The 18,748-nt window shown below is 48.8% G+C and overlaps 1 protein-coding gene across 1 annotated transcript; it reads right to left on the bottom strand.

The window, feature by feature from the left end:
* On the bottom strand, positions 1 to 16,872 carry LOC122370118. Its single transcript, XM_043345393.1, has 4 exons — positions 16,648 to 16,872; positions 8,669 to 9,530; positions 2,058 to 2,171; positions 1 to 879 (listed from the first exon to the last, which is right to left on the bottom strand). Exons 1-4 carry the CDS (start codon positions 16,811 to 16,813, stop codon positions 648 to 650), a joined length of 1,374 nt encoding a protein of 457 aa, XP_043201328.1. The 5' UTR covers positions 16,814 to 16,872; the 3' UTR covers positions 1 to 647.
* Positions 16,873 to 18,748: the final 1,876 nt, after the last annotated feature.

Genomic DNA, 18,748 nt, shown 5'->3' with positions numbered 1-18,748 from the left:
CTTCTTCATTGTCTTTATTACAAAAGTTTCATCATGACATGTTCGTCTTAAAACAGCATTCGCTTGTCGGGGTGCACCTTTTCCCAATCATACCCTTAACAATATTCACATCAAGCCATCACACCCCAAAAAATGTTGGGCTCATGCCTGTCCGAATTAATTTGTTGAACTACAGGAAAACACGGAAAGTTATACGAAACGAATAACTAGGTTTAGGAGACGTCATTATCTTTATAGCTAAATATAGATCAACCAACTGGTAAGCAAAGTAAGGTTCTGCGACTCCTCCGTAACAAGAGAAATAAACCAGTACACGGACCCTCACGCACTCAGCAACAAGAGCAATTGTCGACACCAGCGCGCCACAACAAACACATTGAATCGATAAAAGGACCAAAGATGTGAACATTCGCTACCGTCATCAGTGACGTGCCGTGACCTCTGATGCGCAGAAAAGTACCAACAATCCTTCAACAACACTAATATGCTGCAGCAAGAATGTTGGAAGCTCCTTCGTGCAGTAGGTGTTCAACACACAACATATCCAGTTCACGGCACCTTTCAACCCATCACACGGGCGTCAATCATCTACTGATGCATCCATTCAACATTCAACCACATTCACCCTGGTCACAGACGTGCGGCAGCTACTGCAGCTGCGCTTCCAGCGCCTCCACGTCCTCCAGGGTCTCCAGCCGGCTCAGGACCTTGGTGCGCCTCTGTTCGTCCTCGGCGCGGGCGCGCTCGAAGATGTCGAACTTCTCGAAGAACTTGACGCTGGCGTAGTAGTCGCCGGACTCAGCGCACGGCAGGGCCAGCGCCTCATCGCGGCAGGTCAGCGTGCGCTGGTCGAACCGCGTGCCGTTGTTGCAGAAGAGGCTGTAGAAGAAAGAGGCGATGTTAGAAGATTGATAGGGATATTTATGCTAAATAGTGCTAACTTTATCAGCAACGAGCAATCCTTGGGAATATGCTCTTTGTTTAGAAGCGCACTTGAAAAAAATGGATAATCGTTTCACGTTTACAGCAAAGAGGTTGGTTTTTGGAACAGGCCCCCATTATGTCTGTACTCTGTACCCCTGTCGGCTGATAAAGCTTCTGTTTCGTTCTCAAATTGCCGTGTGGAGCACACAACAAATACCGACGGATTTATCACCACAGACAATCAGCGCTGATAGACGGTGGATGTGAGGTCTGATGGAATGATACATTACACACAGTCACACACAAACAACAATCACCGCCGGTTTCTTTGAAATAACAGGTTCCTATATCTGCGAAGAACAGGCATGCTAACAATCCTCGAGACCTCCGACGAAAGTGGCGCGTAATTGTCCGAGGGAGGGTGTGAGGCACCCGGCGCGGTGTAATCACAGTTGCAACACCGCCCGAGCGGCCGGCCGGCCGGCTTTGCGCCACACGCGCTCAATTATGCAGATGTACGCACGCGGGTATCCGAGACGCGCCCCTGACACGCGTCCCGGAGATACCACACGTCGAGAGTGTGTGTCTGCTACTGACGCTGAGCGGACCAGCCATTCAGAATTGCCCCATCGGATGGAGACCGGGTCGAGCCGCGTCCTCCAGAGTCGGGTCACGTCGCGGCGGGTCACAGACGGGCGACCCGGCCGGGTTTAACGACAGCACGCGCTCGTACATAGGCCGTCAATTAGCTGCTCCTCTGATTGGGGATAATGAGCCCGCCGCTGCAGACGTGGGGTTGGTTGGGACGTGCCGCGCGGACCGAATGGTGGCTGAGAGGTGACGCGTGGCGCTGCACGATACCTCTGGCGGCATGTGGACACTGGACAGCGGTCCTGCTTGGGGGATGTTCCGCTGTTCGTTACACGCCTGTGAATGGCGTCGAAACTGCACAGCGCTCCCAGTTTTGGCAGTGAGGCACATTTCACATGCCCCATTACCGGCCGAGTGCCGTTAACGCTGAAGAGTCGTGCTCCAACACTGTCGTTGGACATTGCTCCTACTAGCTTTCCATGAGCGATTACGGAAAGCTGAGCGAAAGATACCACATGACAGCTGCTAGCAGCATATCTCACCTGTGTTTGAGGTTCTGCGCGAAGCCGTCCGGGTGCACGATCGGGGTGCAGATGTGGAACACCTGGCAGTCGGCCTGCATGTCGGCGTAGTAACCGTACTCGCGGTCCTTACAACTGCCGGGCACAAGGAGACATGCATGGTCAGTCGGGGCTGCAGTTGGCAAACACACGGAGGTGTATACAGATTACGGCTGGTCGGGAATGTTACAGCGTCCGGCAGTGATCAATGGCAAATTCGCAATTCTAGCTTCAGCAACTAAAATGAAGACATTGTTACTACATACTGTAGCGGCACTAATGTACTGGGAAAGTTGATATAATAAAATGATAATTCAAATAATGGAAGCAATGCCCCATTTACGATCACATTCACAAGCCTACAGCTGAGCGAGCATCTCCCAATTGGCAGTACCGGGACACCATCGGGACTACCAGTATCGCGTCAATCAGTCCGTCCACCAGAGTGATCAGTCCATTCCGTCTCCGTCCACAGTCAGTCAGCCCGCCTGCCGCCGTCAGTCCTTTATAGTCGCCGTCAGTCCTTAGTCGTGCTGGTCGCGCCGCCCCGGTTGGTAGGCGGGGACGGGACCTGCACGCTCACCTCTGGGTCACCACTGGTTGAGCGTCACTAACATAACATGCTGCATGCGGTTAGGATGGTACACAACACGAAACTGTATTTAATTAACGTTGGACTGACAATAAAAATACAGCGGTTTATAACGCGTTAACAGTGTATATGTAAGGCTTCCATAAGGGGTCTTGCTTTAGCGTTTTATTTATTTACTTACTTATTTATTTTTTACTGAATGGAGATAATAGGTAAAACAACGCTGACAACTGGTATGGAGAAAAGTATCAAAAAATTTCACTGATTATGCGAAATAATAAAGTTGTAGCAAGAACACAATCTTGTGTTAATGCAAACCATTCTTTAGGGCGTCAGCAGGGACAATTGGTTTTCAAACAGAAAGCTCTCACGAAAACAACCTATGATCTCGCGGCTCCCAAACACAGTCCATATCTGATATCTATAACTTGCTAATGGTGCTATGTACTTACATATGATTGTTTTTATAGCCCTTCACCATTGTGAAGTGAATGATTCGGAAATGCCATGTGTTTGCATAGTTTGCAGCCACACAAAATCAATAATTGTACATTTATTTTCGGTAAATGGCAAATAATTCAGAGATGGTAATAACACGTTTCCGCACAGCTATTCTCCGAAATTGTGTAACCTTTCATTCAGCTGTGAACCAATGAAAAGAGGCCTGCCAAGAACGTCGATTCATGGCCTCACGCAGGCTCTTCCAGTCGGCAAACCTTGATTTCCTCACGCACTGAAACGGCCTCTGACGTTTTACGCCCGCCGATAGAAATTCGGCTCCGTTCGCTGACCTAGTACTGTGGAGCGTGTGAGTAGACAATTTTGCGAGATCCATAAAACAGGACGATCACGAAACATGTCAGCTGTAGCCCAGCTGACAAGATGGGATGAACGGGTGAACATTGCCGGGGTGAGCGGCTGAAATTCACTTGAAGATGCTTCGTGGCCTAGTTATGACGGCAGTGTTGTAGTTCTTATTGCTACCAAACACGCCAGCACCGAACGAGCTGACTCGCGTAAGTGATTTAGGAGACCTTTTAAACGTATATCTGCAGTCTGCACTCTCAACGCAGCTTCATAGCGCTATGATTAATCAGAATACATCCTTTATAGCAAATGAGGAGATGCAAAATGAGGAGATAAGAAAGCCTCTAACAAAACGATCGTGTAGCGCATCATTGAAATTGCCGGCTCGACCTGCGTCGCGTGCCACTCATTAAATACGAATGTGATTAATCAGTGAATGCTAATCACGTCTGCGCTCCGTCAGATTGTAATCAAATATCGTCTGCAGTAGTATCTCTAGCAATAACACTCGAACCAAAAGCATACACCCACTCATGCATCTCTGATGAGAAAAGCCACTCAGCGCCACACAACCACCGGTTGTTTGAATCGTTAAGTGCTTGTTGAATGCAAGGCATTTGAATTATTTGATTGTTTGGAATGAAATATGGCCAAGATATTTGGCATTGATGTGACCATGGCCCGTGGCCGAAAATTCATCTGAATCAAACAATACAAAAAAAATAAAAATGTAAAAGTTTAATTTTGTACGATCATTCAAAATAATTAGATAACCACCAATTTTAGCGAATCATTTCGCCAGGTAGCAGTATTGAAGAGCAATCGTTGACCCCTCTTCACTTCGACAGCCTGGCCATCGACAGGCTGTCAGGTCATCGATGACGAAACACCGTGAGTGGACCGATGGAACTGATGACGTCACTCAGGTGTGTGCTGACAGCACCTCACCCTCCCCCACAATGGCTGGTCGCTGCTGACCCAAAGCTGACACTAATGAGGAACATATAGAGTCGTGTAAAGACCAGTGATGTCAATTTCAGAAAACGTATGTCCAATGTCCGTCCAATGTCCAATACTTACGTAGACTGTCCGTCCAAAAATGTCCAAGCCAGCCATTTGTCCAAAGATGTCCGACATCTACGCAACAGTTTACACTCAACACCGTTATTTAATTTGCTTTTAATCTATCGTTACCAGCTCAAAAGTGGTAATCATATCGAAAGCTGAGCTTTCTGATAGCCAATCAATGCTAAACACCATTACTTTATAAAAATGTTGAGGTGTAGCAAGCGATTTTCCAAAGTTGTCCAAAGCCTGCTGCCATTGTCCAACCGAATTCCGAATTGGACATTGGACAAAATCGGAATTCCGAAGATTCAAGTTCCGATTGACACCACTAGTAAAGACCAGGCGCCCCCAACCCTGCATCTTAATGAATGACGCAGCATGCAGCTGCCCTGGACCTGTCTCCTATGTGAGGTGTTAATTTGAAATGTATGATCGAAGAGGCCTTACAGCATGCATAGTCAATGGATGTGAGTGGGCCAGGGCGGACAGGGCTACTATGGTCTATGACACCAAACAAGAGCAGAACATGTGGATCAAGAGGCCAGGTTTGCCACGGAAGGATTGCCTCACACTGGTTTCGGAATCGTGACGGCCTGATAAAGCTTTCGGGTGTGGTCCACATTAAATGCTCTGCGGCAGAGTGGTCCATTGGCAGTGTTCATAATGCGAGTCCAACACTTGAGGCACCGGGCGACACAGAGGCCGTTCGACATCTGCTACACGGCAGTGGGCGATGTCTCTAGTACAGACGGTTGGGCAACATTTGCCGGTCATGTGGGTCACCTGTGCGCATTCACTCGTGGCAGCTCCTCTTTTTGTTCCAGTGCAGTGTAAGAAAGTCCCCCACCCATCTGTATTCCGAGCACGAGTCATCAGCAAAGAACATTCTTTTGACTTGCAGTGGACATTGAATAAGAGACTCGGACGCAATTTCTATCAATCAGCTCCATATTTCCTTCCCAATTAAGCCTTTGTTTGCTTTTCCATGTTTCGAATTTTGACCATAAAGCCAAGCAGTCACTGCAAGCTGGGCGCAATGCTGAACTGACAAAACCATCTATGGACACTCAAATGTAAACACACCGTAATTTTTGAGCTCATACTGTTTTCTATTTTTTTTTATTCATCCATGTCTTTTCAGACATTTACTAATGATGCCGTTTGTATAGGTATGCATCCAGCTGTTAAACTAACTCCCTAGAATGAGCTCCTGAGTAATAGCATGGTCTGTGGTTGGAGGATAATGCGACAAGGAATGTTCAAATGTCGAATGCCAACCGCATTGCAGCGTGTTTCAAATATCGATACAAATACCAGTTAAAGTACCTACGAGAGAGCGGCGAATGACTGACATTCACTCCAGCCGTTTGTTTGTGTTGGGGTATGAAGCGCAGGCATCTCATCTTGTGAAGGCCTACCAGATTGAATAAAAAGGGGCATCGAGACGCCACTATGGCAGCTGAATAGGATGCCCGAGCTGTTTTTACTCGAAGGCGAGGATTTGGGAATGTAAATGAAGTGCCGAATGCAGAGTATCAGACAGAAATGCGCTCTAAGTCGTCGAACAACGCGGTTTCAGTGAAAGTGAATGCCTTTGAGCATTTAATTGGCAAAACAACAGGAGTCAAGGTTTGATACTGCAGATGTCTGAAATCTAACCATGCAGTTACCACCGTTTTTTCATCCGACGGTAAAAAAAAAAAAATAACGAGAAACAAGCCGTTGCAGAAGCGACCAGTTCTAACCGTGATAAAATCCCTTCCCGCTGAATTTGTTAGCATTGCTAGCAGCCGCCGTCTCGGTCACCTTAGCTGGGAGACAAATTACCATAAAATCCAGGAAGTGTCGACATCCGCCGCTTAGCTTTCACTTTCGTTGCAGAGCTGAGGACCAGCTCTGTGCTTTGCGCGTCTGAAGCTAGCCGGTACGCGACGTTTGCGGCGCTGAACACGCGGTGATGAGGCAACGGTCGAGGAGATTATACTGACCGCCGCTGCGGTGACGGTTCGGCGTCACCCGGCGGCTGCTGACGGTCACCTTGGGGCACCGGCCGGCCGGAGGGGCGCGCTCCGGAGCCCCCGGAGCAGCACTGAGCTCCCCGGAGCTCCCGGTGGAGCGAGTGGCGCGTGGCGAGGTGTGAGTGATCCTCCCGGCGTGCCGAGAGGATCCCGGCGCGGGAGCTCCTCAGAGGCAGGTACCGACCGGCACAGGCCAGTCGGCATCCCTGGTAGCGTTTGAGTAATGCCATTATGGCCCCTGGTCATCCGGGTTTTTCACGCCGGCTGTAAAAGTAACACGAGCGAATCTCGCCACTTTTGCAAAAACCGCATATCTTGCTCCAGAACGTGTTCGAGAGCGGCGACTGCGGAGAAACACCGCAGCATCTTCGTGTGGCTTTCCTGGCGCTAGAAACCTGCCTCAGACCACAGGACTCACCACTACCGCGAGTCGCATCCGCGTGCGGCTCATCCTCGCATGTGTCGAAACGGGCGGCGGGGTCGTGGTCATACAGGGCTCGTCCTTTGCATCGTATCCATTCTCCACCAGGTGACGTGTCTCCGAATTCCAGCGCGTTACCTCCTGTCTCCCGTGACGTATCTCCGTCTCGACTGAAGGTCCGATCCCGTTCGGAGATAGACCTCCAATGACGTAAGCTCATTCGTCGGTGGCTGCACGCGCCGACCCGATGGTGCGCGGAGCTATACCAATGGGCGGCCTCCGCGCCGGCCGCTGCCGAGCCGGGGCTCGACCGTTTCGGGATGGGTGTGTGACGAAATCACGACAGCTCGCTCCGCTGATACCTTACACGCACGCTGAGGTTCTGAAGAATTTAGGCTCGATCGCAATAATTAGGAATGATAAAAGGATGAATATTATTTTGACAGAGACGTTAGATTTCAACGAGCCGAGTGACAAGTATTTGAGCAGATGTTCAACGAGATATCTTTTTAGTACGATAAGCTTTGCTAATGCTAGTTCATTTTCAAGATTGGGGACAGCTTGAGAAAAAATGAGATGAATGGGCAAATGACAGGCTTCCTAACGGATCAATTTACAGCTATTTTGCTTGAAAACCGCTTCTTCTGCTGAAGTAAATTAAATGAAAATGACCCCTGAATGCTGATTGAAGCTTATAACTCTCGACATGATATTTCGTTTGTTAGAGACATTTATCAAGTTGAAATGATGAATGTTTCGTTCATACTTTCCAGCGGATGCCGCATTGTTATTACGCAACACGTCATGAGTTCCGAAAATATCGTGCGACAGTGTCAAATGAATGGAATCTGCTTCAAGTTTACAAGGGGACGGCTGTTCTGGAAACGTGTGAACCACTTTGTCGCCAACTATGAATGGGATCTTGGTCCATTGTCTTTACAAAGCCAAGGCCAACCGCCTGAAGCAAACTGTTACTCTGAGTGTCAACAAAAGTGACGTGCTTCCACCATTGAAACAGTATATGCTGCAAAATGGAACTAATTGATGCAGATAAGCGCGGGTATATCTTCCATTGTCAAGCTTCAATATACAAATGTCTCGGTGAAGACACAAAGAGGAATTTAGTGTGAACGAAATGTCAGTTGTAATATCGCATGCCTATAATTATCATGCTAGTGCGACGTTCATTTGAGACAGGATTTGAGACATGCTACTAAGACATGGATCATAAGGTTCACGCAGAAAAAGCTGCTCCTGCGCCGTATTACACTACCAACACCAGTCGGAGACCCTGGGATGATTTTACTGGACGGTTTATCACAATCTTATTCAACTAAGCGTGTCAGCCGTCACCTGTCAGTGTCACTAATTGTCAAGGTAATAAGCGTCGCGGTCTTTAATACGTCATAAGTGAATGTCGGTTTTACTATAAGCCGGTATTTTGACGGGTATCGTCATCATTCAGTCAGCAACTGTGCGATGCTGTATACTTATATTATCCGTCCTGTGAACGAAATCCTGTGAACCGACGGAGGAAGCGAACCTACACTTTGGACTTATCCACTTTGGACTTACTCATGCACACCCTGAGATCATGTACACAACTGGAACCTAAGGTAACAACAGACGCCCTGAGGTCATCTTCCTACAACCTGAGGTCACCCACATCCACCCCGCGGTCACCCACCTGAAGTCGGACGAGTGCATGTCACGCACGACCGTCTGCGAGCCACCAGGCAGTCGGCGGTGCAGCGAGTTGATGTCGCTCTCGCGTTCAGACTCCACGCGCGCCACCCGCCGCGAGGTGCCCGGGATCCTCTTCACGGCCGCCGCCGCCTCGTCGAACCTCGTCAGGGCCGGCGCCGGGGCCAGGTCGGCGGCCAGGGCAGGGATTGGGGCGGGAGCGGGAGCGCGGGCGGCCAGGGCGGGAGCGGGGGCGCGGGCGCGGGCCGGCTGACGGCGGATGGCGACCGGGGCGGCGGGAGCGGCGGTGGTGGGCCTGGTGGGTTTGGTGGGCTTCTCGGTGGTGACTGGAGCCGCCTCAGTGGTGGTGGTGATGGCAACGGGACGCGGGGCCGGCAGACGCACCACCTTCCTCCTCACTCCGCCGCGGCGCGTCGGCTTCGCGGACGCCGCCGCGGCAGAAGGCGAGACGACGGGCCGACGGGGGAAGAAGCGGCCCGCTCCCGAGCTCGACGGCCGGGCGGGGGCGCGAGCGGCGGGGGCGGGGGCGGCAGCCAAGGAGGGCGGCGGGAGGAGGCCGGAGATGTCCTGCGCGAACCGCCCGGCCAGCGCGGAGCGGCTGCTGGCAGTAGTGGTGGTGGTCGTGGTGGTGGTAGTGGTGGTGGTGCGGGGCCGGCTCTTCTCGTTGAAGGGATCCTCCAGGTCGACCTTGCCGGTCCTCTGCTCCTCCTCAGTCAGTTCACGCAGCAGGAAGAAGTTCTCGTCGACAATCAGGTTGGCGACGACGCGGAACGGCTTCTTGAAGTCGGCAATCGACTTTTGTTCGTTCTGCGCGGCGGCCAGCGCACAGAGCGCCAGCAGCGCAACTGGAAACAGAGACAATAGGTGTTAAACGGTTGCTTAAATGCAAAGTTATTACAAGGCAAAAGGCTTTATTTCTTTATTTATTTACATTATTCAGAGAGGCAGTGTCAAAATCGCAACCGATAAGCTCCTGTCTCGCACCGACGCTGATTTTTTTATCCCTTCCTAGTTCCTACCTCTTCGGTAAGCATCTCTTCGGCAACTTTCTCTTTGGCTTCTAAAGCTGCACAAGCAAGCACAAGTCACCGAAGGTTCTGCAACTATCCACACGGGTGTAGATATCTCTTGTGGTATATTTTATAGGCTTATTTTACTGTACAGAACACTCAATGGCAGTGATATCTCACTAGGTGATGAATATTTTCCTGTGGATTAGTGTCAGCCTCACGACCAGAGACCAAAATATTCAATTCTTCATAATCCGGGATTCAACAAGGCTTCAACACAAACAGCCATCAATATACCGGGTAGTCAACAAAGGTGTGATGATTAGATTCGGCACAGAGCTGTTCGATTAAAGAACTGCTTAGTTTTTTTTTGTGGCCTATCAAAACAATAGGTAAACATGCTTTTTCATCATCAACATTTCTATCCAGTATTATCATATAACTCAATGGCCGCTACCCTACCTCAGTCAGCATTTTTAGCACGGCGCGTCCACTCTCAGCATTGCGTCTCCCCACTCTCCTCCTTCAGCCATGCCGTTCCATACCGTCACCGTTTTACCAGCAGCTCCTGACCCGCCGTGCGCGGCAGGGTCCGGGGTCATTGCAAAACAGTTACTAACGAGCGAGCCGTGTCGCTGCACTCTCACTGACCGCCGCAGAGGAGAGCGTGCGGCCGTGTCGCCGTGATCACCGCACTGACCAGCCGGGAAACCGGTCGTTCTCTCTGAGACCGACCATTGACCAGGGCAGGTGGAGGATGGGATGCGGGAGTGAATTCTCGCCAAATTGATATCGATTTACGCAGCCAATTCAGTACGATGATACTCTTTAATGCGTTTCTGCGCATGAGAAGACCATTTTGTAGGTATGCCATTTTGCCATTATGTCATTTTGCAGCATGTTTTCGTTTGCTTTCTTGGCATGGCTGTAAAAACCAACTGCTACATGATCGGTTATTCTTTCATTGACTTTAATAGGAAAGTATAATCGAACTGTCGCATCAGTCTACCGTTGGGGTGATGAAACAATGTGGAATTCCACAATTCAATCAAAGGTTACGTCCTCCACGAAATTGAAGCGCTAAGCAGGCGGCCGCACCAATCACGCTCCCCACACCGGGACACCGGTACAGGATGTGTGTCAAAGACGTCACCGCTTCCTCCGACCTTTGAACAATTACGGGCTCCGAGGTCCTTCGCCGGCCGCCGCAGCCCATCATTTTCCCCGCCCGAGTACACATGATTGCCCCCTGCCGCCCGGTTGGCCGCCGGCGATGACCTTGACCCGGGCTCATCTGCCGCGCCCCTGGCGGCGGCCGGTGGAACTAGCGCCGCCGCGCCGGCTGACCCGCCGGTCACAGCTCGGTAGTTTTTGTGAGTGGCGTGTTGTCGCCATTCGCTGGGAGGGTGGGAGTATACACACGTCGGCGAGGCGGAGGGAGGGGTCGGAAGGAGGTGTTACACCGACTCATAACGACCGGTCACCGCTACAAAAACGGGTGTCGTCCGGCGAGGGGTGTTAGAAGCCGCCGACGGCACCGTAACAGGCGCAGGGGAGAGAGAGAGAAGGACGGAGAAGGTGAGGGGCGGACTTTCTACAGCGGAGAGCCTGTCGCGGACAAGAAGTTGTACTCGTGGATAGATGGATGCACACGGGGTGCATTTCTGATGTGGACAAGTTTGTGCAACAAGACAAATGGACTTCCCTTTGCGCAAGGGCCGCAGCCGGCCGCGCTCGGCAGAGCTGTTCATGGGAAGGTAATTCGGGGGACGCAGGGATGCCGGTCATTTGTCACGAGGTGACACGGTGATTCGCAGGTCACGCATTGTTCGGATGTCGCCGGAACGTCTGTCATCGTACATCATTTGTTCTGTCTCAGACGCAAATCATTAATTTGATCCGCACTCTGATAAACCTTGCTACTCTAGACGTTCAGTCATCTGCTCAGTGCTTAGATTAAACCCTCATTACCAAAAATGGTGCACAACCTATGCTCTGAAACAATTATTAGTTTATTTAGTTATGGCAATGAGTGATATCTAGGAGTATATGTTCTCATTGAAAATCAAGCTATATGCGATCAATGCCTGTTCAAAATGGCAAAAGCACGGAAATATTGAATGAGTACTGAATTAACATTTAGATTTAGATGTCACTCAAACATTCAGACATTGACGGTTTCATGCTGTTCGCCTCCCTCATTTGGACAACGATAATTATGCAGATCTGCTTTTTCAGACTGGTCGCCTGTAGGCCATTGAGTGCTGGGAGTGTTCGAAAAGCCGGACCCATGGCTAGGTACCGGACGCATATGTATTCCGATCATCCAAAGCCCACATCATCGCTCACGCCATCTTCCAGACTTCCGGTGGTTCCGTGCACCCCGTGAGACCGGCGCGGCGGCCCGTGCCGGTCCCGTGCCGATCCCGTGCCGATCCCGTGCCGGTCCCGTGCCGATGAGCCAGTTCCGCGCGGACGCTGCGGAGCGTGGGAATCCAGCGGAACCAGCGAGCTCGGTCAAGGTCGACACGGGGCGGGAAGCTGCCCGTCCGATACGGGACGGGAAGCAGCCCGTCCGACGCTAATTCATATACAGCTGATTGAGGCGTGTCGGGATCCTTCTTTAGTAGCAGGTTGAACAGGAGAAATAGTTATAGTAATTGATGATACCCAGCTCATGAAAGCCAGTAATGTATAAGGTAGATGAGTTTGATCTTCCTTGTCGCCGCAGTTATTTCATAATACCTAAAGTTAATGTATAGGGCGACATTAATTTGAAAATCAATACCCTTTCATGGCAATCATAGCCGATTAAATAGATTGGTGACATGTCTATTCTGGGAAAATAAGGAAGAACAACGCAGTAAAAATACGGTTTGTTCGGTAGCATTTCTCTAACAAATCGTCTGTGTATTTTACTCTTAGATTCGAAACGGCTTGTGTATTTTTACGGGGTTCATAGGTAAGTACTTATGTAATGACCTTTACCAAAACCTGTCTGTCTCCATTGCGTCAACTTTCAATTCTGTCAGTCAAATAGCACTTGAGGCAGATCTCTAACTTTTTACTTGCGGACACCGGTCACCACATTATCCGTTTGAACGAGCGGTCTTGGGATAGTAAGCACACCTATACACTTCATCCTGCGAGTTGGCCTTGGCCAGCAGAGGCATCACAAAACATCCTTGGATGGGCATCAACGTGCCTTCACGGGATAGCCGATGGCACATGTAAATATGTTTGCGGCTGTTCAGTGGCCATTTACGACACGATAAGCTAACGCTGTAGGTTATTGCTATGGTTATTGCTTAGAGTACATGGTGCTGGCTGGTGGTAATGTTAATAAATTATCATCGTTCACTGATGCATCTGTGATCTTTACGGAGACAGTAAAACAACTGCTCTAGAAAGTCGTACCGTGTAAGATATAATGCAAACGTTACATGGTTTTCTTGCTTGAGGTCCTAGTAAAAAATAAAAATGCTTTTTAGGATAATATTCTTTTAAATATGCTAAGAAGTACCAAATATTTTTGATTTTTTAGAAATATATTTGTCTACACATCAACGCGCACTCCGTTGGGGTGGGGGAGGGGAAGGGGGGGGGCAAGCGGCCTCCCCTGTCCTCTTTCCTCCATGTCTCTTGATCGAAGACTAGTAAACCCACAAAACTCTGTATAGTGTATATCCCTTACGGCATTAATTTTACACATGCTGAGAGAAGGAAAACATGGAGACCCAATTAGGATGACCGGAAGTGACGTCAGAGTGACGTTTTGTGTGGCCACTTTGGATGCGAAACATTGTTCTACGCCAATCGCTTTCAACAGCCCAGTTTTTAAACTTGCACCAATTTCTTAGCATGAGCTGATAGCCAACAATTAATTTTATCAGACTGTTATCTTGGATTTCCAAAATGTAAGTTTTGTTTTAACCCTAGAACACCTAGGGGGGGGTTGTATCAACCCCCCCCCCTGAGGTTTTTCAAAGTGCACGCTAAACGGCTTGTCGTAGCGGGCTGAAATTTTCAATACCCTCTGGGGCAACCTTTGCGCATCTTTTGCCGAAAAAAATTGATCGGGTCATGTCAGGTCACGGAGTTATGACGTCATAAGAGGTACAGCCTCCGGCCGACAGTTACCAAACGTGTGCGCCGAATCCCTAGGTTTTCTGCCGGTGATACCCACATTGTTTGATGGATCATGATGAAACTTCCCATGCATGTTGGGGCAAGCATTGGCTATCGTGTGGTGCAAGAAAATTGACCGGGTCAGGTCAGGTCACGGAGTTATGACGTCATAAGAGGAACAGCGTCCGGTACTATTTTTGAAAAGCGCCCGAACCACTATTTTGCTAATTCTTGTCACCTCAATGGGAATATGCAGCAATATTAGCTTCTATAGGGAGCAAATGGACCTCCCAAATCCGAAAATACAATCAGATTTCAAAAATTTAAATTTTGATTTTTCGAATTTCTGCCGCCGACTGTGACCTTGCCGACTTCCGGCGCTCCCAACGCGCCATTTTTAGAGCTAGGGAAACGAAATACATACCAAACGATAGAAAATTGATCAAGAAACACGATAGTGAAGGTTTCAAGTCGATATCTCTCACCGTTTTGCCGCAATCGCCGCGGAAAGTTGAAAAAAGTCTATTTTTCCGAAAAATTTGACCTTTGACCGGTCAAAAGTAGGTCAAATGTTGACCTAGGACCAAAAAATATACCACCAATCGCGAGATCTCGTTGAGAGCAATCCGTTGTTTTTTCCGCTAAGCTCTACGACCTTCCGTTTCGAAACGCCAGGGGGGGTCGTAACAACCCCCCCCCCCCCCCTGGTCGTTCGTGTTATGAGAAATGGCCTGGTCGTGCGAGGGTTAAAAAACATATGTCAAAAGTCAAAACTAGAAAAATACGCTTTTTTTGCAATGTTGATCCACATCTTTCGTTTTGTTTTTCAAGAAAAAAAAAACGGGATATTTAGGAAAAACACATACAGATGAATTACTCCGAAACATTTTAGGCCGACTTCTTTAAAAATGAAAAGCTATTCGCTTTTACATTTTTCAATAGGCGATTACCTATATCATCATTATCAAATTTAAACTGCAGCTTCCAGTACTTTTTTTGCCTCACAAGGACCAAAACAAACAGCGCAATTGTGTTCCTGAATTCAAACTGCATTCGATAGGCACATATTTTTTTGTCAATTTTGTCAAAAAAAAAAAAACTAGAAAATTTGCCTCTTTTGACCTGACCGTGACCTGACATTCATTTAAAACTGTTTAAATTGGATTCAAAGCGACAGTAGCCGTTTTCACGACAGTCATCTGGTACACATTTGGTGCACATCTGGTGCAGATTAGGTGCAGATTTGGTCGAATTAGGTTCAGCGTGCCTCTTAGTAGCTATCAGCTAGGGTTGCACTAATTGCTTATATGCCTGCTTTGTCATATTATCAGAGAGTATCATCGATTAAAATACTGAAATAGATTCATAAGATAACGATATTTGCTTTAAAAGAGATTAGGTGCACATTTGGTCAAATTAGGTGCAGTCGTCGGATAGCCCGTCGTGAAAACGGCTAGTATTGTTAAGCTCTATAGCCAAATTGGGCCGCAAAAAAAGGGGTCTCATGACGAACATACCTTAATAATTCCATGAGCTTTTATGCCCTAGCGTGCCCTAGTTTTGACCTGAAAGACGCCAAGTACAGACTTAGAACCTTAAGGGCATCTTCAGCGCTGCATTTAGTCGTGTGTAATTAAAAAATGATGTGGCTATAACTTGCCTAGCGACGTTCAGAGCCCGCAGCGTGAGCATGCCAAAATGTTGACAGTTTTTACTTTGACCTGACCTGCGACGTCATCAGTGCCCTGCAAGTAAAATTATTCGGGCTATCAACTAATAATTCATGTGCGAGGCCTTGAGATCATACTTGAATTTTGAGAATCGGCACGTAAATTTCCGTGACGAGATCTTTGGAGGGGGGGGGGGGACGGCCCCTCTAACGGATGGCAGGGTCCGGAAATAGCCTATGACGAACGGGGCGCGGGTTAAGCCTGAATTTAATCAACGTCCTAGCAGCTCCGTTTTTCACTGTAACAACGCAGAATTGGTTTGCAACACAGAAAAAAGATTGCTAATGAATGATGATAAATAGTTCATTGAGCCACCTAACTAGCAACAATGAAATGTTTTAGAAGACATAGGTCTACGAATATGTGACCATTTACTTTACCCAGCAATAGTACCAAAATAGAGCCTGGTCAGATTACGGTACCTAAAGAAAAATAGAAGAGGTCACATTTTTAAGTTCATTTTTTTACGAAGGAGGTGAGCCTGCAAAAATATGCAATAGGTATTCTGTAGTCCTTTTGTTTACTGATATCTTGCTGGCCAAGTTTCGCTAGGAAAAAACTTCAATTGGTATATGAGCGCAGTTTCAGCTCCATGTGCTAAATATGAATACATAAAATCAATTTGGGCTCTAAAAGGAATGTTCATAGTTATGAGCACTTCAAGCCTTGCAAACAGAACTGTTAATAATTTCCAGCAGCATCAGGCAACAGCATGTTTCTTGGAAACGACGTCGGTGAATTGATAGTAATAATTGGAATATATATTTTCAGGACCCTCGCAACGCACTCTCCGCAGACGCATCCTAACACGTGTGTCGAGGCACAACCGACTTCGGAGGCGTGGTGCCGGAGCTGCAGGTCAGCAAAGGTCATGTAGTTGGTACTAGATAATTGGCATGAAAAGTGCAATAACAAAGACAGTTGCAAACTTTGTACTTTACGTCTTCGTTTTATAAGTTTGGAGAGCATTTTCTATTTAGATAGCACGGTGGGCTATCCCCAGAAATTACTCGCCGTGAAAAATAAATGCTATAACGCTACTTAATTGCACCGAGCAGAAGTGTTTCCACATTCCACCACCCACTTGCACTAACCTAGTCGCAGTGTCACCATGGCTGAATGCTGGGGAGATGCGCTGGCGAATCCTTCTCGGGGAGACTCCGGGCCACGACTGCCTGGTGGCGGGTGGCGGCTCTGCTGACCGTCCCTGTGGCGCCCCTGCCTCAGTGAAAGGTCGTCCGGCGGCCGCCGCGGCAGCATCCTCCGCCGCCGGCCGGCAGAGAACCCTCCCCGGCGGCCGCAGAGAACCCTTCCCGGCGGCCGCAGAGAACCCTCCCCGGTGACCGCAGAAAACCCTCCCCGGCGGCCGCAGAGAACCCTCCCCGGCGGCCGCAGAGAACCCTCCCCGGCGGGCGCAGAGAACCCTCCCCGCCGGCCGCAGAGAACCCTCCCCGGCGGCCGCAGGGAACCCTCCCCGGCGGCCGCAGAGAACCCTCCCCGGCGGCCGCAGAGAACCCTCCCCGCCGGCCGCAGAGAACCCTCCCCGGCGGCCGCAGAGAACCCTCCGCCGCCGGCCGCAGAGAACCCTCCCCGGCGGGCGCAGAGAACCCTCCCCGCCGGCCGCAGAGAACCCTCCCTGCCGCGCCGGTTGTAGACGTCCCCCTTTCCGCAGGCTTCATAGGACCCTTCCCGCCAATCAAAGAGGACCAGATGAAGGAAAAGGTTCCTGCCATTTTCGTTTTACTCCGCCATGTGTTCTTCATTCCCACCTACACTTATGATTGAATGATTGGAGCTTTATAACTTATATTTACCAGCAAAAGTCAATAGATATAGGTGCTTGATACAAAAGATACAAAAGATATTAAAGTTACACCTAGATAGCTACTTCTAGTTAGCCTCAGCTGCTAGAATATATGGGCAGCTTCAGCTGCTTATAGCTATATAGTTCAGATGGATGGTAACCCATTATGATTACGCCATATTTGGTAAAAAAAAAATGTGGGTAGTCGCATACACGAATGCAATACAAGTTTAAGTGCGTAACCGGTTAAGGCTGCAAGCTTACAGCCAACCACTTTTTGCAGGATAATGACATGAGCTATTTCGATGATTGGAATTCCCCAGTGTTAGTGCTATCGTTGTAAGAACGTCAGGAGCGCTCCATCCATTGCCAGCGATAGGACGGTTATGCTTTCTAATTGGTTGTTGACAACTTTGATGTGCAATGACAAGAACTTAGTCGAAGGGAAGGAGATCCATAGATGACTTCGAGTGATGATAAAAGTGGAAGACATAACCTTCCTAATATCTCCAGCTCATTAATCACTCATCGGCTTTAAATGTGAGTTCATAACGTTCTTTATTCAGTGATCTGCCATTAATATGTTCAATCTGTAATGTGACAGTTACAGTGAAAAGAATATTAAAAGACTAAAATCTATCGGTAGATTAGATATATGTATGTACAGTTGTTGAGCAGTTGATAAACAGTTTGCTAAGCTAGCACAATCCATCAGAAACTAATTTCTACCATCAACGCACCTCAATTACATCACATCACTTATCTTAGCGGTAGATCCCTGATCAAATTGCCATCTCTTTCACTTGTCTGTTTTGGCACCATGCATCGGCTTCACTTTGCGGCAGAGGAAGACTGAGGACAGAGGACTGTCCTCTGCGCTGCTTGCCTTCTCAGTGAGATTCTTTAGGTACTTTACTGATCCCTCACATCATTGTTACGCAGTAAAGCTCAGGTTCATGACCTCCACATCTCCCGGGGGCCCCGCTCGCGATCCTTCTCAGGCTACGGGTGAGTCCGTGCGCCGTGGGAACTCGTCCTCTTTGATCGGTCATGAACCTTTCCAAGCCATTTTTGTTTTACATCCAGTCAGAAATGGTTGCTCGCCCCATGGCTTTATGTTTCTGCAGAGACCGGTATGACCGGGGCAGGGAGAGGAAGCTGCCAGAACTCATCCCCTCCCTGTCGTGCCAGCCAGCTGACGCTGCAAAACCGTCTGTCCTTACAAGGAATCTGATTGTTCACCACTGCTGGGTGGTATGCCAACGGCCATTGTGGGGTCTCGGAGGAACCAAGTTGCTTTGGTATGAACCCCATAAGAGGCCTTATATTATAAAATTACTTATGCTAATTGATCATAAATTTGGTATGATGCTCATTTAACCCTCGCATGT

The sequence above is a fragment of the Amphibalanus amphitrite genome, unplaced genomic scaffold (genome assembly GCF_019059575.1).
Source record: "Amphibalanus amphitrite isolate SeventyFive unplaced genomic scaffold, NRLGWU_Aamphi_draft 001100F_arrow, whole genome shotgun sequence".
Classification (NCBI taxonomy): domain Eukaryota; kingdom Metazoa; phylum Arthropoda; class Thecostraca; order Balanomorpha; family Balanidae; genus Amphibalanus; species Amphibalanus amphitrite.
This window is presented reverse-complemented; position numbering and strand designations above follow the sequence as displayed.

Coding starts and splice junctions, on each gene's coding strand:
- LOC122370118 (XM_043345393.1), bottom strand. CDS start 16,813: ATGCTGCCGCGGCGGCCGCCGGACGACCTTTCACTGAGGCAGGGGCGC. Junction 9,531..16,647: donor CATGGTGACACTGCGACTAG/GTTAGTGCAAGT, acceptor CTCTGTTTCCAG/TTGCGCTGCTGGCGCTCTGT. Junction 880..2,057: donor GCGCAGAACCTCAAACACAG/GTGAGATATGCT, acceptor TTTCTTCTACAG/CCTCTTCTGCAACAACGGCA.